At 46.6% G+C, this 17,070-nt stretch overlaps 1 protein-coding gene and 2 pseudogenes across 1 annotated transcript; 2 read left to right on the top strand and 1 right to left on the bottom strand.

The window, feature by feature from the left end:
• The first annotated feature begins 2,026 nt into the window (after window positions 1-2,026).
• On the top strand, window positions 2,027-3,142 carry LOC110296957 (annotated as a pseudogene).
• A 712-nt stretch (window positions 3,143-3,854) lies between these two features.
• On the bottom strand, window positions 3,855-5,413 carry LOC110297137 (annotated as a pseudogene).
• Window positions 5,414-7,762: 2,349 nt separating this feature from the next.
• Window positions 7,763-16,693, top strand: LOC110297054 (zinc finger protein 707). Its single transcript, XM_029478273.1, is given in 5 exon segments — window positions 7,763-7,795; window positions 14,896-15,295; window positions 16,019-16,260; window positions 16,263-16,617; window positions 16,620-16,693. Coding segments are annotated over 5 exon segments (1,104 nt in total).
• The last annotated feature ends 377 nt before the right edge of the window (window positions 16,694-17,070 follow it).

Consider the following 17,070-nt stretch of genomic DNA (forward strand, 5'->3'; position numbering starts at 1 on the left):
CCCATCCATCTAATACAGGGTCTCACTATATGGTCCTGGATGGCCTAGAAATTGCTATGCACACTGGATTGACCTTGAACTCACTGAGATTCACCTGCCCTGTTCTTCAGAGTTCTGGGATTAAATACATGTGCTCAAATTATCTTGTTTGTTTGTTTGGTTTTGGTTTTTTCGATACAGGGTTTCTCTGTATAGCCCTGGGTGTCCTGGAACTCACTTTGTAGACCAGGCTGGCCTCTGCCTCCCAGGTGCTGGGATTAAAGGTGTGCACCACCACGCCCGGCTCAAATTCTTTTTAAAAAAATAATTTATTTTTAATTTTATATGCATTAGTGTTTTTCCTGCATATATGTTTGTGTGAGGGTGTTGGATCAGCCGGAACTGGAGTTACAGACAGTTGTGAGTGACTGTGTGGGTTCAAGGACTTGGACTGGGGTCCTCTTGAAGAGTAGCAAGGGCTCTTAAGTGCTGAGCCATCTCAAATTGTCTCTTAAAATGAAAATCTGATTAGTCACTGTGGTTGTTTGATTAAGAATGGTTTCCACAGATTCATATATATGAAGTTTTGTCATTAGGGACTGGCACTATTTGAGAAAGATTAGGATTTGTGGCTGAGAGGGTGTGACCTTGTTGGAGGAGGTGTGTCACTTGTGGTAGGCTTTGATTTTTCAAAAGCCCATACCAGGCCAGTCTCTCCCCTCTTCTCCTTCTCGTCGTCCTCTCTTCACCTGTTTCCATGCTGAAATAATGTAATGACCTCTGAAACTGTAAGTCAGCCCCAATTAAGGGCTTTATTTTAATTTTATTATTTTTTCTTACAAGAGCTACCTTGGTGTCTCCTCCTAGCAATAGAACAGGGACCACGGTGCTCATTTATCCTCCTAAATCCCAAGGACTTTCTTCCTGTTGCTGTGCAGACAACGACCACACTTCTGAGGCAGAGGCAGGAGGGTTGTAAAGGGTTGTGTTGTTGTTTATTTGTTCTTGTTTTCTGAGATGGTGTCATGAGACTGGCCTCACATTTACTGCTCAACTGATCCTCCTGCCTCTCTCTCCTGAACACTGAGATTACAGATGTGTACCATTGTCCTGGTTAGATTTCTGACAACTTGGCAAAAACTACAGTCATCTGAGATGAGGGAGCCTCAATGGAGAAAATATCCCTATCAGACTATCCTGGAGGGCAGCCTGTGGGGCACTCTTTTCACTGGTGATTGATGTGGGATTAAAGCTGTATACCTACCTGGTCCAGCATTCCCCTCCCCTCCCCTCCCCTCCCCTGCTATCTTCACCTATTCCATATGTGTATGGGTATTTTCCTTGCATGTATATCTGCAAACCACATGCATTCCTGGTGCCCATCAAGGCCAGAAAACAGTTTCAGGTCTCCTGGAATTAGAATTACAGACAGTTGTAAATTTTTATGTTGGGTTCTGGGAATTAAACCCTGGTGAGTGCTCTGAACTGTTGAATCCTCTTTCCAGCCCTGGCTTTCTCTCTTCCTGAGACAGCCTTATTCTCTATATAGTCCAGGCATAACCATAACTCATGATGTAGCCTGCATGAGTTGGCCTTGAACTCATAGCAACCCTCCTGCTTCAGCTTCTCAAATGCTGGGATTATAAATATGCACCATGTGGTGTGCTCGGCTTGCACTCATATCTAACTTCATATTTAGCTGAGCATGGTGGAACACATCTCTAATCTCAAAACTTGGGAGGCAAAGGCAGAAGGAATTCAAGGTCAGCCTGTGTTATATTGTTATAGTAGCGTTGGACAACCATTCAATGAGAAAAAATTAATTTCTTCTCATGGAGAAAATGAAGTCTCTAGCCTGGGTGGAGATCCCACATCCAGTTGGGCTGGCCCATTGCCTGGCTAAGAGACAACCTCTTGGGAAGATGGATTCTCCATGCTAAAGGGATGGCAAGAATATTTATTCCTTTCTAAGATAATACATTTTTGATCAGGCATCTTGCGGGGCCACTTCACTTCCACACTAGTCTCAGAGGAACGGAGAGGAAGAATGTTGTCAGGTCTTAAGGCTGAGCTGGAGTTCCTAGCATCCATCTTCCACAAGGACCACGAGCGGCTGCGCATCGTGAGCTGGCACCTGGATGAGCTACAGTGTCAGTTCCTGGTGCCGGAGGCACCTGAGGGCAGTTCGCCCTCACCATCACCGCTCACCCTTCACTGCACCATCACCGAGTCCTACCCATCTTCACCGGTGATGTGGTTCGTGGACTCTGACAATCCAGATCTCACATTGATCCTAGAACGCCTGGAAGATTCGAAGTCAGACAGCTCGCTTAGTCAGCAGCTCAAGTGGCTGATCTGTGAACTCTGCAGCTTATATAACCTGCCTGAGCACCTGGATGTGGAGATGCTGGACCAGCCGGTCCCCATCGCTCAGAAGGCCACCATCAAAGATGGGTCTTCAGAAGAAGACGAAGATGCAGCTTACGGACTGGAGGACTCGGATTATTATGAGCTGGGAGAAGAAGAGACTAGCAGTGAGAAAACATCAGAGAATGAAGGCATTGAGAAAGAGGATTTGGAAATATTAGAGAATATCCAGAAGAACCTAAGGCAAGAACGTGCAAGTGGTGCCACGTCTGGCTCGGTGTGTGCTTCAGATAGACTTATGAAAGAACTCAGAGAAATATACAGATCGCAGAGTTACAAGTCAGGGACTTTTTCCGTGGAACTGATAAATGACAGCTTATATGACTGGCACGTTAAACTGAGGAAGGTTGACCCTGATAGTCGCTTGCACAGAGACCTTCAGCGCTTGAAAGAAGAAGAAGGCATAGACTATATTTTGCTTAACTTCTCTTTCAAAGATAACTTTCCCTTTGATCCTCCATTTGTTCGAGTCGTGTTGCCTGTACTCGCTGATGGTTATGTCTTGGATGGGGGGGCGTTGTGTATGGAACTGCTTACCCAACAGGGCTGGAGCAGCGCCTACTCCATTGAATCGGTTATCTTGCAGATCAATGCCACCTTAGTCAAAGGCAAGGCCAGGGTGCGCTTTGGAGTAGATAATCACTATAGTGAAAAAATAGCCAGACGGGTCTATAAATCCATGGTGCTGAAGCATGAGAAATCAGGCTGGTTCACTCCTCCACAGAAAGATGGGTAAAGAGTAGAGCATCAGGTATTTGGTATTTGTAGCAGTAGTGAGAAAGTTATTATTAGCTAATTGGTGCTTTAGTGGATAATCTCTCAACTGACCACCAGTAGAAGTGTCAGCCTTTCCATTTTGCTTACTGTGGGGGTCTTGGGCTGAACTGTGAGCCTTAATGTGTTTTTTCCTGAGAAATAATCATAACTCCATTTTTAGTCTTCCATGTTCCTTGATGAAGTGAAATGTGTTAAGTAGGCCAGGCAGTTGTGACTGTAGATGATGTTGGTTATTAGGCTACTGGGGGTGGGGAAGGATGAGAATTTTTAAACATTTGTTCCATTTAGTACTAATAAAGGTTTTTCCAGTGTCCAATATTGTTTTAGAAAAAATAAAAAAATAAAATAAAAAAAGAATACATTTTTTTTTCTTCCCAGAATTCCTGCCTTTGTGCAGTTGCTATGGTGTCAATTGTTAGGCCTGTCCATCTTTTTAAATCCTGACTCAGACAGGTACAACTTTATCTAAAACACAAAACAAAACAAAAAAACAACAAAACCCAACCAACTACTTTTTTCTTTCTTTCTTTCTTTCTTTCTTTTTTTTTTTTTATCTGACAGACAGTAACTTTATTAAGTATACCCCTCCCCCCAAATATAAACACAACCCAGTAAAAAACCAAACCAAACCATAAAAACAGACTAAGCAACATAAATACAGAGGTGGCTAAAATAGGGAGGACAGAGAGCCAAGTGGACTCATATGGAGTGGGGGTGGCCATAAATACTGAAGGACTTTAACCTGGGAGCCCTAATGAGCTGGTGAGAAGCAAAGCTTGGGGCAGTGTCAGTAGCTAGATGGCTCTGGGGAGGACAGATGCTGCTTGTCTTGGCCCTGGCTGCCACTTGGCCCCACACCCCAGCTGTGAGCAACTTCACTTGGGTCCCTGGGCTTCTGATTCCTTGTCATCATCTTCATACATCTCCCCCTCCTCCTCCGCAGTGGCGTCCTGGTACTGCTGGTACTCGAACACCAGGTCATTCATGTTGCTCTCAGCCTCGGTGAACTCCATCTCATCCATGCCCTCATCCGTGGACCAGTGCAGGAAGGCCTTGCGCCGGAACATGGCTATGAACTGCTCCGAGATGCGTTTGAACAGCTCCTGGATGGCCGTGCTGTTGCCAATGAAGGTGGATGACATCTTGAGCCCACGGGGTGGGATGTCACACACGGCTACCTTGACGTTGTTGGGGATCCACTCCACGAAGTAGCTGCTGTTTTTACTCTGGATGGCCAGCATCTGCTCGTCCACCTCCTTCATAGACATGCGCCCACGGAAGACAGTGGCCACGGTCAGGTAGCGGCCGTGGCGCGGGTCACAGGCAGCCATCATGTTCTTGGCATCAAACATCTGCCGCGTGAGCTCAGGCACTGTTAGGGCACGGTACTGCTGGCTGCCCCGGGCTGTAAGTGGGGCGAAGCCAGGCATGAAGAAGTGGAGACGTGGGAACCGCACCATGTTCACAGCCAGCTTGCGGAGATCGGCATTGAGCTGACCAGGGAATCGAAGGGAGGTGGTGACTCTGCTCATGGTGGCAGACACAAGGTGGTTGAGGTCCCCATAGGTAGGTGTGGCCAGCTTGAGGGTGCGGAAGCAGATGTCGTAGAGGGCTTCATTGTCAATGCAGTAGGTCTCGTCCATGTTCTCCACTAGCTAGTGGATGGACAGAGTGGCGTTGTAGGGCTTGACCACAGTGTCTGACACTTTGGGTGAGGGCACCACGCTGAAGGTGTTCATGATGCGGTCGGGATACTCCTCACGCACCTTGCTGATGAACAGTGTGCCCATGCCTGAGCCTGTGCCCCACCCAGTGAGTGTGTCAGCTGAAAGCCCTGCCGGCAGTCACAATTCTCACACTCTTTCCACAAGACATCTAGGACTGAGTCCACCAGCTCTATGCCCTCTGTATAGTGCCCTTTGGCCCAGTTGTTGCCAGCACCACTCTGACCAAAGATAAAGTCGTCGGGCCTGAATAGGTGTCCAAAGGCGCCAGACTGAACACTGTCCATGGTTCCAGGTTCCAAGTACACCAGAATGGCCCTTGGCACATACTTGTGAGAGGAGGCCTCATTGTAGTCCACGCTGATGCGCTCCAGCTGCAGGTCTGAGTCCCCTACATAGTTGCTGCTGGGGTCTATGCCGTGCTCATCGCTGATAACCTCCCAGAACTTGGCCCCTCTCTGGTTGCCCCACTGGCCGGCCTGCATGTGCACAATCTCCCTCATGCTGACTTCACTCGGCTAGAGACGACAAGGCAGGTGGACAGCAGGCTGCGGAGCAACTCCTTTTTTCTTATTTCAACTTCTTGCTAAAGCTTGGGCATCCTGTTTCAGACATCCTGGGTCTTCTCCATGTTTTTCTAAGTTATTTATCCCACCTTCTCCCATGTCACTGCTTACACATGGTGTGGCTTTCTCTCTTCATTTCCTCCATCTTCCTTTTCTCAGAAGTGCCTGGGTTGATTTTTACTGAATCCATTCTCAAACTCTTCTACCAGCGAGACTGAGATATCCAGAGGAGCCTCTGATTTCTCTGGTAACTATTTATTACCTTAGGGATTTACTGCTGTGAAGAGANAATGGAACCATTCCTCTTATAAAGGAATGCATTTAATTGGGACTGGCTTACAGTTTTAGAGTTCAGTCTACTATCTCTACACTGGGAAGCATGGCAGTGTGCAGGTAGACACGGTGCTGGAGGAGCTGAGAGTTCTACATCCTGATCCACAGGCAGCAGAAGGAGACACTGTACCACACTGGGTGTAGCTTGAGGATAGGAGACCTCAAAGCCCAACCACACAGTGACACACTTCCTCCAACAAGACCACACCTTCTAATAGTGCCACTTCCTATGGGCCAAGGATTCAAACACCTGAGTCTATAGTAGCTGTACCTATTCAGAACACTACAAAAATTATTGCTGAGGCAAGACCCGTGGAGGGCACGTGATGTTTGGAGGGTATAAATAGGACTTGACAGACACTGACAGAGGCTTGCTTATAGAGCTAGCTGTACAACCCTCGTAGGTCTCATGTCTTCATTGATTTTCGCTTCCCTGAAGGAGGCACAGCTGAGAACTCCTCCTGGTGTCCCTCCAGCTCCCTCCTGCTGCTGTCTTGTGCCAAGGCTGAGGTCTGGCTGTCTCTGGTAGGTCATGTCACTGCTGCTGAGTTGTGTTTGCTATCCCGACTCTACCGAACTGGACTGCTGGTGTATCCATGAGGTGTTTACAAATGGATCAAGCTGTCACTGCTAACCTGTGAACTGACCTGCTGATTTCCAGCCAACACAGATGGTAGTTGCTCCAAAGAACCTTTCTAAACAGATCCACTTCCCTGTCTCCTTTCTTTCTCACTACCTCTGGTGGGTGGTAGGCTAAAAGGGAGGCTAAGGCATTTAAGAAGCATCATTAAAAATCGGTTTTGAAAAAAAAGTTACAAAGGGCTTTTATTTCTCAACCCTGCCTGCTCCCTAATCTATTGTTATGCTATGGAATTCTCATGAGTAAAAACCTTGCTTTTTAAAAATTCTTGCTGGACAACCCCAACTCAAAATCAATCTGTTCACCTTTTTTTCTCCCTCTTCCCTCCATGAAGCTTCCTCCTCCTTCTTTTCCCTCCTCCTTTTCCCCCCTCCTTTCCCCTCTCCCTCCTCTCCTCTTTCCCTCCTCTCCTCCTCCCTCTCTCACACCTGACCCTCTCACACCCTTCCCAATTCTATGTCCCCTCCAATGGTCTCACACAGAACAGGCTGGCCTCTTACTCCATCAGTAGCTAAAGACGACCTTGAACTCCTGGTCTTCCGGCTGCCATGCAATCCCCCACATGTTGGAAGATTACAGGCAAGCAGCACCATTCCTGGCTCCAACCCCTCATCTCTCTCTCTCCCAGTACACTTTTGGGAGGATATTGAGTTTCGAAAACAGAAAACTGTAATTGTAGCCATGGTGATTGGAATAGGGATGATCCCCACAGACTCATGTGTTTGAGTGTTTGGCCCATGGTAAGTGGCACTATTAGGAATTGAGGTCTTGTTGGAGTAGGGGTAGCACTATTAGAGGAAGTGTGTCACTGTGTGGGGGAGCTTTGAGGTCTCCTAAGTCAAGCTCTGCCCAGTATGGAACATAGGCCCCTACTGTTGCCTGAGGATCAAGATGTAGAATTCTCAGCTCCTTCTCAAGCACCATATCAGCTTGCATGCTGCCATTCTCCTGCCATGATGATAAGGGACTGAACCTCTGAACCTGTAATCCAGCCCCCAATTAAATGTTGTCCTTTATAAGTGCTGCCTTGATCATGGTGTCTCTTCAAAGCAATAGGAACCCTAACTAAGACAGAGTTGGTACCAGGGACTGGGGTATTGCTGAGGTAGGTTGCCCATGCTTTTGTTTGGAGGATTGTGGAGTTTGAAAATTTGGATTAGGAAAGTAATGGGAGTTTACTGAACCGTGCTAGTAGAACCAAGGAAGACAGGTATGCTGAGGGTGATTTGAACTGCAGGGGTCTGGCTCAAGAGGTATCAGAGGAGAAGTATTTTATAAATTTCTTAAAGATCATTCTTGTGATATTTTGGTGAAGAATGTGGCTGCTCTTTGCCCTCGTCTGCCTGAAGGTAAGGTGAAGAGTTTTAGATTAATTGAATTGGCTAAGGAAATCTCAAAAGAGCCTAGCATAGACTCTGTCCTGTGGTTCACTCTTATGAAGAGCATTTTGATGAAATGGAACAAGTTTAGAAAGGAAAAATGCAAAATGTATGGTTCAAGGTTTAAAGGGGAACCAGGAAGTGACATAGAGCTAAGTCCTATGTTCAAGGATATTAAATGGAATCAACAGGGTGATGACCTTGGGACAAGATCCCGCCCAGCTAAACTTCTGTCTTGTGGAAGGAATTAAAGAAAAACTCAGATTGAGGCATAGTGGTATATACCTTTATGCCAGCAGAGGGAGTCTCTAATCCCAGCACTCAAGAGACAGAAGCATGTCTATCTCTGAGCTCAAGGTCAGCCTGGTCTACAGAGCAAGTTCCAGGATGGCCAAGCTTAGGCAGTGATGGAAAACAGAAAGCTGATGAAGGTGTAATTGTATGAAGAGCCATGTCCCAGCCCCAGCAAGCAGCAGTACTTGGCAGCTTCAGCCACGTGGTTCTGGCTTTAGACTCGAGGATAAAAGAAAAGGGTTATGGAATTCCTATCTGTGACTAAGAAAAGCCACAGAGGCCAGTGTGTCAGGGGTGTCCCTGCATGGAGGCCCAGAGAGACCACAGTGTGAAAGGGGTTGTGGAATCTCCCTCCCTGACTAAGTTGCTGAGACTAGGTATGCAGCAGAGGTGTACCTACATGGAGGCCTAGAGAGGCCATTGTGTGAAGAATGAAGGTGAAGCTTGGATTGCCTTAGAGACCCCAAGATGTTAGAGATGTCGGAGCCATGGGATACCTGCTGAGGAAAGCTGGTAACAGGGAGTGGAACCAGCCCAAGAGAAAGAATTATGTTGCAGCCAACACAGCTGAAAGGACTTGGAAGTCTGAAGAGCACTTTGACTTCAGACATGGAGATGCAGGGTTTGGAGTTTTCGCAGCCAGTTTTGTTCTTGCTTAGGTTCAGTATTCCCTTACTGTGCTCCCTTCCCAATGATCTGGAACCTGTGCCTCAGTGTGTTAGAGGTATGCGATCTGCTTTTAGATTTCAATTTACAGGTGATTACAGTTAACAGATTGCATGAATCTCAGAAGACTTTGGACTTTTAAACATTGTTGAGACTGTCTTAGTCAGGATTTGTATTCCTGCACAAACATCATGACCAAGAAGCAAGTTGGGGAGGAAAGGGTTTATTCAGCTTACACTTCCACATTGCTGTTCATCACCAAAGGAAATCAGAACAGGAACTCACACAGCAGAGGAACCTTGAGGCAGGAGCTGATGCAGAGGCCATGGAGGAGTGCTGCTTAGTGGCTTGCTCCCCCTGCCTTGCTAAGCTTGCTTGCTTATAGAACCCACGACCACCACCCCAGGGATGGCACCACCCACAATGGGCTGGGCCCTCCTACCCTTGATCACTAATTGAGGAAATTCCTTACAGCTGGATCTCATGGAGGCATTTCCTCAACTGAAGCTCCTTTCTCTGTGATAACTCCAGCTTGTGTCAAGTTGACACACAAAACCAGCCAGTACAATTGACCCCTTGTCAACATGACACACAAACACATCACTATTAAGCCTCAACCCTTGTTTTCTTATTGATTCCCAAGATCTAAATAACTTTAAAAGTCCTAAAGTCTTTACATATTAAATTTTCAATCCCTTTAAAATATGCCAATATCTTTTCAAATTCAAAGTCTTTTTATAATTCAAAGTCTCTTAACTGTGGGCTCCACTAAAATACTTTCATACTTCAAGAGGGGAAAGTATCAGGGCACAGTCACAATCAAAAGCAAAATCAAACTCTAACTGCCCAATGTCTGGGATCCACTCACAATGCTCTGGGCTCTTGCAAGGGCTTGTGTTACTTCTCCAGCTCGGCCCTTTGTAGCACACACCTTGTCTTCTAGACTCCAGCTGCCTGTACCCCACCGCTGCTGCTGTTCTCTGTGGTCATCCATGATACTGGCATCTTCAAACACTACTGTCTTCTGCTGCAACTGGACTGCACTTTCACAAATAAGCCTTTCATAGGCTCTTTTCATGGTGCTAAGCCTCAACTTCTCTGCATGACCCCTTTAGTCCTGGGCCTTCAACTGCCACTGTGGCTGCACCTCCACTAGTGGCCTCTCTTGGCCTCTCACAGTGCCAAGCATCAGCTGCTACCCCTTCATGTTTCAAAACCAGTACCACCTTATACATTACCAGTACAAAAACCTTATACAAAACCAGTACAAACCAGTGACTCTTTTACATTACAAAGTCTGGCCACCAACACAAGGTCCAACCATAGCTGCCCGTGGAAAGCCTTCTGGGGTACCACTTGGCAGGAGTCTGACATTGGCTAAAAGGAGATATCCATAGGCCTTAGGCAACCAGAAATAGGCCATTTCCAATGGCACATCTGGAAGTTAGCTGTAGCTTTCTATAAAGTTACTTTACAGATAAAATTCAGACAGGATCTGAATTTCAAACAAGTGTTAGTGCATGTGTTAAAGCTCCCAATCTTTTATTAATTGGTCATGTCAAAATCACTTTTGTTTCTTCTACAGTATTTAATGTGAGTTGTATTGATTGTACACTTTCTAATTGTGTTAGTGTGCTGAAAACTGGCATGTCTGTTATGGTGGTCTAGCAACCAGCTTTTGTTTTATTGCCTGTGAATATTACAGGACTTTGGTATTATGAAAAAAAAGCTTGCAGGTACTGGAAGAAGTGAGTCAGGCTTTAAGCAGAAGCACGAGGGCAGTGGGCTTGATATTGCTGGTATAGCAGCTTTAATTGCGTTGATATAGCACCACTGCCTCTGCCATTGCTTTAACATAAGAAGTTATGACAGCTACTTTTGTTAACCATCTAGCAAAAAATGTTACTAATGCTCTGAGTATTCAGGAGGATTTAGATAGGCATTTGGAACAAGGGATTGATGCTCTTTATAATACAATTCAAATGATTGGAGAACAGGTTCAGAGCCTGAAAGAAAGGAGCTATCTCGAGTGCCATGCCAGATACCAGTGGATTTGTGTTACTTCTAAGGTTTACAACGGCAGTCACTATACTTGGGAAAGGGTTCAAAGACACTTGCAGGGTATTTGGCATAATTCCAACACCTCTATGGATGTTTTAGTCTTGCACACAGAGATTATGAACTTACTGAATTCTGCTCCACTAAGCTTTGATGCTGCTGATGTTGCTGATAGGATTATTCATGGCCTGAAGTCAGTATTTCTATCCTGGTCAAGCTTCAAGAATGGCCTATATGGCTTGATCATGCTAGCATTTCTTGTCCTAGGAATCCTCTTATTCCTGCCCATCGTGTTAAAGCTTGCCTTTAACAGCATCAACATGTTAGTGACCCAAGTACATGGCTTGAAACTAAGAATGAACCCCCAAACATAGTTATTAATTCAACAGGCTGGCAAGCCAAGGACAGGTAAGATTCTAAACAAGGGCCTTGCCAAACTAAGACAGAAGCATGTGCCAACAGGCCATGTTTGTTCATATAACACCAACAAGCTGTGCATGTCTTGAGGATGGATGAGGAAGGCACTCTTCTCAGAACAACCTAAGACAGGCTCAGCCTTGTTTATTAAATTAAAAGGGGGGAGATGTGGAAAGCCTTCTGTGGTACCACTTGGCAGGAGTCTGACATCAGCCAAGGACAAAGAAATGGGCTCCAGACAGGAATCTGACATTAGGGCATGATAAGGCAGTAAGTTTCGGCAAGAATCTAACTTTCGGCTATAATAGGGAAGTAGGGGAAGGCAGGAATTTTAGTCTTAGGGTGGAACAGAAGAAATAGGCTTCAGGCAAGATTTTGGGCTTGGACAAGGAAGTAGGCTCAGGCATTTCGGTCATCATGACAAGCCCTTTTAAATGACTGTCACGGGAGTAATCTCAGGTCTTTGCTTACTGCCTTGTTAGTTCCTTATTGTACTGCTCACCCTTAATACTGGCATGTAAATAAAATGGAATAAAGGTGGATTGGAAAATTAAATTTGTTTTCAGTTGCAGACTTGACTGGGGTCACGCTGCAGCACTGTCTAATTGTCTCCTCCTTTTCAATCCTTACTCCTGTGCTGGAGAACCATTGACTGACTGAACGAGCTTGGTCGGCTGCCTCTGGAGCACAGCTTCTCTGTACTCTCAAGAAACACTTCCCAGAAGATTTCACCTTAGTGATGCTGGTCTCTTCTTAATCCCTGCTAATTTCTTGGCTCCAGCTAACCAGCATCAATCGTCCCAGTAATGCAAAGGTTTCCCTTTAGTAGTTCTGTTTTTTTGTTAATCACAGCTGGTTCTTCAGTCCCAGCTAACCAGAACCACAGAATCTTCACAGTCAAAATAGTAATGGCTCTGATAAGAGTCTTTAGTCGCACGCCTTTATTCCCAGCACTAGGGAGGCAGAGTCAGGCGGATTTCTGAATTCAAGGCCAGCCTGGTCTACAAAGTGAGTTCCAGGAAAGCCAGGGCTATACAGAGAAGTCCTGTCTCGAACCCCCCCCCCCCAAAAAAAAAGACTTTAGTCTTCGATATGAAATTTCACAAGTCAGGCATCCATCGTTCTCAACACTGATAATGTTGCACTGTTCTCAACATTATCTTTCAAGCTCCTACAGAACATCCCACAGAGTTCTCAACACCCAATGGCTCTTCTAGCTCAAAGTTCCAAAGTCCTTCCACAGTCCTCCCCAAAACATGGTCAAAGTTTTCACAGGAATACCCCACTATGCTGGTACCAATTTCTGTCTTAGTTTGGGTTTTACTGCTCTGAACAGGCACCATTACCAAGGCAACTCTCATAAGGATAGCATTTAATTGGGGCTGGCTTACAGGTTCACAGGTTCAGTCCATTATCATCAAGATGTGAGCATGGCAGTATCTAGGCAGGCATGGTGCAAGCAGAGTTGAGAGTTCTACATCTTCATCTGAAGGCTGCTAGCAGAATACTGACTTCCAGGCAGCTAGAATGAGGGTCTTAAAGTCCACACCCACAGTGATACACCTACTCCAACAGGGCCACACCTCCTAATAGTGCCACACCCTGGGCCAAGTATATCACATTTTTGATGTGGGTCCTATGTTATACAGGTCCCACTCCCCTATCCAGAGATAGAGGGACCCCTGTCACATAGCCTAACCCACACACCCCTGTATGTCTGTCATGTAGCATAAGCCACAGAGTTAACTAGGCCATGATACGTTTTCTCCTCTTCCCATGAAAATCTTTAAGAGAAAGTGCCTGGCTTCCTCTCTCAAAGACCTGCATGCTGTAAGTGTTCATAAACCTCTGGTCTGAAGGAGCAACCTAAGACTCAGCATACTCTCTAGAACTTTCTCCCCTCTCCCTCCCTGAAGCCAGCAATCACATCTTCTGACATGGAATAGGCTTATTCTCCACCCAAAGGTCACTTCTAGTTAACATCTGTCCCCGGGCTGCTAATCTCACCCACAGTTTCATCACAGCATTATTATTTATGTATTTGTTTACACATCATTTTCCCCATAGAAATGTAAGGTCCTTTAGGCCAGCAGATCTGTTGATTGTATTCATAATTACATGTCCAGTGCTGAGCACAGCAAGGCAGGCCTGTGGCAGATGTTTTAAAACCTTTGCTAAGTAAGTAAAGCTTTAGAGCATTTTATGGATCTTGAGGTGGCAGATCCGTCCCCGTCACTCAGAGCTGAGGCTAGGGCTAGGCCACCACTCCAGCCCTTAGCTCTGTGTGTCTAGAAAATCTAGAGTCTGGGAAGGGAGAGGGGGGGTCTACAGCTCACCCCTCAGGAAGTGGGTGGGATGGTTTTAGCCCGACATGGTCAGATTTCATAAAAGCAGCCAGGGCTGAGGAGAGGGATTAGTCCTTATACAGCTTGCCATGAACATGGACTTGGTCTTCAGAATCCATATGAAAAGCCTGGTGTTCTGTCATCCTGATGTTGCAGAGCCAGAGACAAGAGGGACCTGAGGCTCACTGGCCAGCCAGCCTAACCAAATCAGCAGGTCCCAGGTCCCAGGGCAGGGGTCCTGTCACAGCAAACAAGATGGGTAGTGTTGTGTCTTATAAAAAGAGACCAGAGATGTGTTTGGTGGGTACACGGTAAGGTGTGGGGGAAGGGGCTGCCTTTGTGGGCCCATGCTGAGGTATCCCTTCTCCCTGAGGGACCAGGTACAGTATAGTTTGGAATAGAATTTATTCAGAGCATGGAGAGGTGAGTTGAGAGAAAGGCAGAGAGAGAGAGAGAGAGAGAGAGAGAGAGAGAGAGAGAGAGAGAGAGAGGGGGGGAGAGAGGGGGGAGGGGGGAGAGGGAGGAGGGGAAGGAGGGGGAGAGGCCCTCCATCAGCCCATGAAGAGAGAGGGGGAGGGGAATGGAGAGAGTGAGTAAGGAACAGGAGCAAGAGAAGAGAGGAAGAGAGCAAGAGTGAGGCAGGGGCAAGCAGCTCCTTTTATAATGAGTCTGGCACATCTGGCCATTGCCAGGTAACTGTGGGGCGGAGCCTAGACTAAATGTCAACAGGTAGTGCCTGAGGAATCTGAGGAATGATACAGGAAGTTGACCTCTGGCCTCCACACAGGCATGCATGTGTGTGCACCTTTACAAGAAAGAAACAAATAAAACAAAAGAAGCAATGGGAGTTGGGGCTGTAAAGGAGAAGTGAAGTGGCTAAAGAGGGAGGGATGGGAAAGGTGGCAGCTCTACCCTTTGGTGTTGGGAAATACCCTAAGGGCTCCTAAAGAGCTCGGTATGACATCAGAGGACTGTAATCACAGCACTTAGGAGGCAGAGGCAGAAAGATCAGAAGTTCAAGACCAACATCGGCTATGTAGAGCCTATATTCAAAAGCTAAACACATTAATTTTTTTATTATTATTAAAAGAATAAAGGAGCCAGACTGGTGTCCTCCTCAAGGTGGCCCTGTTCTGCACCACTGTGCTTGCGCTGCCACCTTGAGCTGCTGCTGCTGCTGTTGCTGCTCCTGATGAGGCTGGACGAGGGTGCTGTTTCCAACCCGGCTGTGCTCCTTCTGAGCCAGCCCGGTAAAGGTGATGCCCCTCCACAGGCAGTCCTGTGTGTCAGGTGACAGTGACCTTCAGAGACATGGCTGTGTACTTCTGCAAGGGAAAATGGGGGTGTCTCAGTCCTAGCCAGGGGACCTTCCACCACGATGTGATGCTGGAGAACGTCAGGAACTTAAATGTGCTGGGATGCTGTGGCCGGAGACCGGGCCTTATTTCTCGCCTGGAACAGTGGGATGAGCTGTGGGTTGAAGACTGGGATAAATCAGAGTTTCTGGAAGGACAAAAAAGTGTCTGCCTAGGAGGCAGAAAGTCTATAGATCACAAGGTGGCTTCAGCTCCTGAGAGGACCCATTCACAGACAGGAGCCAGGAGAGGGGCTACCTTGAGGAAGAATGCCCTGATATCCAGTAATGTGTGCCTCCCCAGAGCTACCTCTGGGAGGAGAATGGACAACCATGAAGCTTTCTTTTTTTTTTTTTTTTTTTTTGAGAAGTAATGTTCTTTATTCCACTTAAGTAGAGTAAAATATCTTATCCAAATAGGGCAGCATTGGTTATTTTTAATATTGAAATAACTGAACATTTTAATTTAAAAGTACCATCTATAAGTTTGTATACATGTGATTAATTGCTCATTTTGCCTTTGTCTTGATTTACATCTGGAAATTAGAGGTTTTCTTTTTTTTTAATTTTTTAATATTTTTTATTACATATTTTCCTCAAGTACATTTCCAATGCTATCCCAAAAGTCCCCCATACCCCTCCCCCCCCACTTCCCTACCCACCCATTCCCATTCTTTTGGCCCTGGCATTCCCCTGTATTGGGGCATATAAAGTTTGCAAGTCCAATGGGCCTCTCTTTCCAGTGATGGCCGACTAGGCCATCTTTCGATACATATGCAGCTAGAGACAAGAGCTCCGGGGTACTGGTTAGTTCATCATGTTGTTCCCCCTATAGGGTTGCAGATCCCTTTAGCTCCTTGGGTACTTTCTCTAGCTTCTCCATTGGGAGCCCTGTGATCCATCCACTAGCTGACTGTGAGCATCCACTTTTGTGTTTGCTAGGCCCCGGCATAGTCTCACAAGAGACAGCTATATCTGGGTCCTTTCAGCAAAATCTTGCTAGTGTATGCAATGGTGTCAGCGTTTGGAAGCTGATTATGGGATGGATCCCTGGATACCATGAAGCTTTCCAGAACCAGATGTGTGGGAAATCCCACAGGAAGCAGCCAGGCATCAAGGAGCAGGGCAAGAGTGGCACAGAGGGACAACCATTTATCTGTAGCATTTGTGGGAAGGCCCTGAGCTGTCATAGCCGGCCACCTGCTCACCAGACAGTACACCCAGGAACCAGGTCCTTTGAGTGCTTCGAGTGTGGCCAGGAGTTCCACTGGGTTTCAAACCTTCTGCGCCACCAGAGAGAAATCACTTTCACCAGAGTGAAAGGCCCTTCTGCTGTGAGGTATGGGGACAGGCCTTCAGCTTAAAGGACCACCAGGCACAGCATCGCAATATCCATCCTGAACACTGGCCCTATGTGCGCAGTGACTGTGGGAAGAAGGCCTTCAAACAGAAATCAAACCTCCTGGGGCACAAACGCGTTCACACTGGAGAGAAGCCTTTCTCTGTTGACAACGGTGGCAAGGATTTTACAAAAGAGAACCTCAAGCACCCCCAGTGGATTCACAGCGGAGAGAAACCCTACACCCGTGGTGAGCGCGGAAAGGTCTTCAGGTGGCCCAAGGGCTTCCACGTCCACCAGAGACTGCACTGGACAAAGAGCTGTGTGAGAAGGGCTTCTGCCACCTGGGCTTTTCCAGAAGACATCAGAGAGCTCACGGGTAAGGAGAAGTATAGAGGCTCCTGTGGGCAGCTGGGCCTTCCCTGTTCTCAGCCGTGTGGAAGACTACAGCAGGTGCTCTCAAGCCAAGGCCATGTATATATATGGTCCTTGAATAAACCATTTCTGCTCTTCGCAAGGCACTGAGGAAGTTCTGCCAGGAAATTGACAGAATGAACAGGTTAGAGGCAGTTTTGAGCCAACCAATATGGTTGATCCAACCAATATGGTTGGTCCAAATCACCCTCAGGTCTTCCGAGCTTGGTGTGTAGTCTTCGTGCTGAGCCATCTCCCCAGTCTCTTCCTCTTAAAGAGGAAGGTCTTCCCTGTTTGTGTAGTTCCTAGAACGTACAGTGCCTTGGGTTTACTTTTACTTTTAAAAAGAAAAAGGAAA

Source organism: Mus caroli, chromosome 6, assembly GCF_900094665.2.
Source record: "Mus caroli chromosome 6, CAROLI_EIJ_v1.1, whole genome shotgun sequence".
NCBI classification, from domain to species: Eukaryota; Metazoa; Chordata; class Mammalia; order Rodentia; family Muridae; genus Mus; species Mus caroli.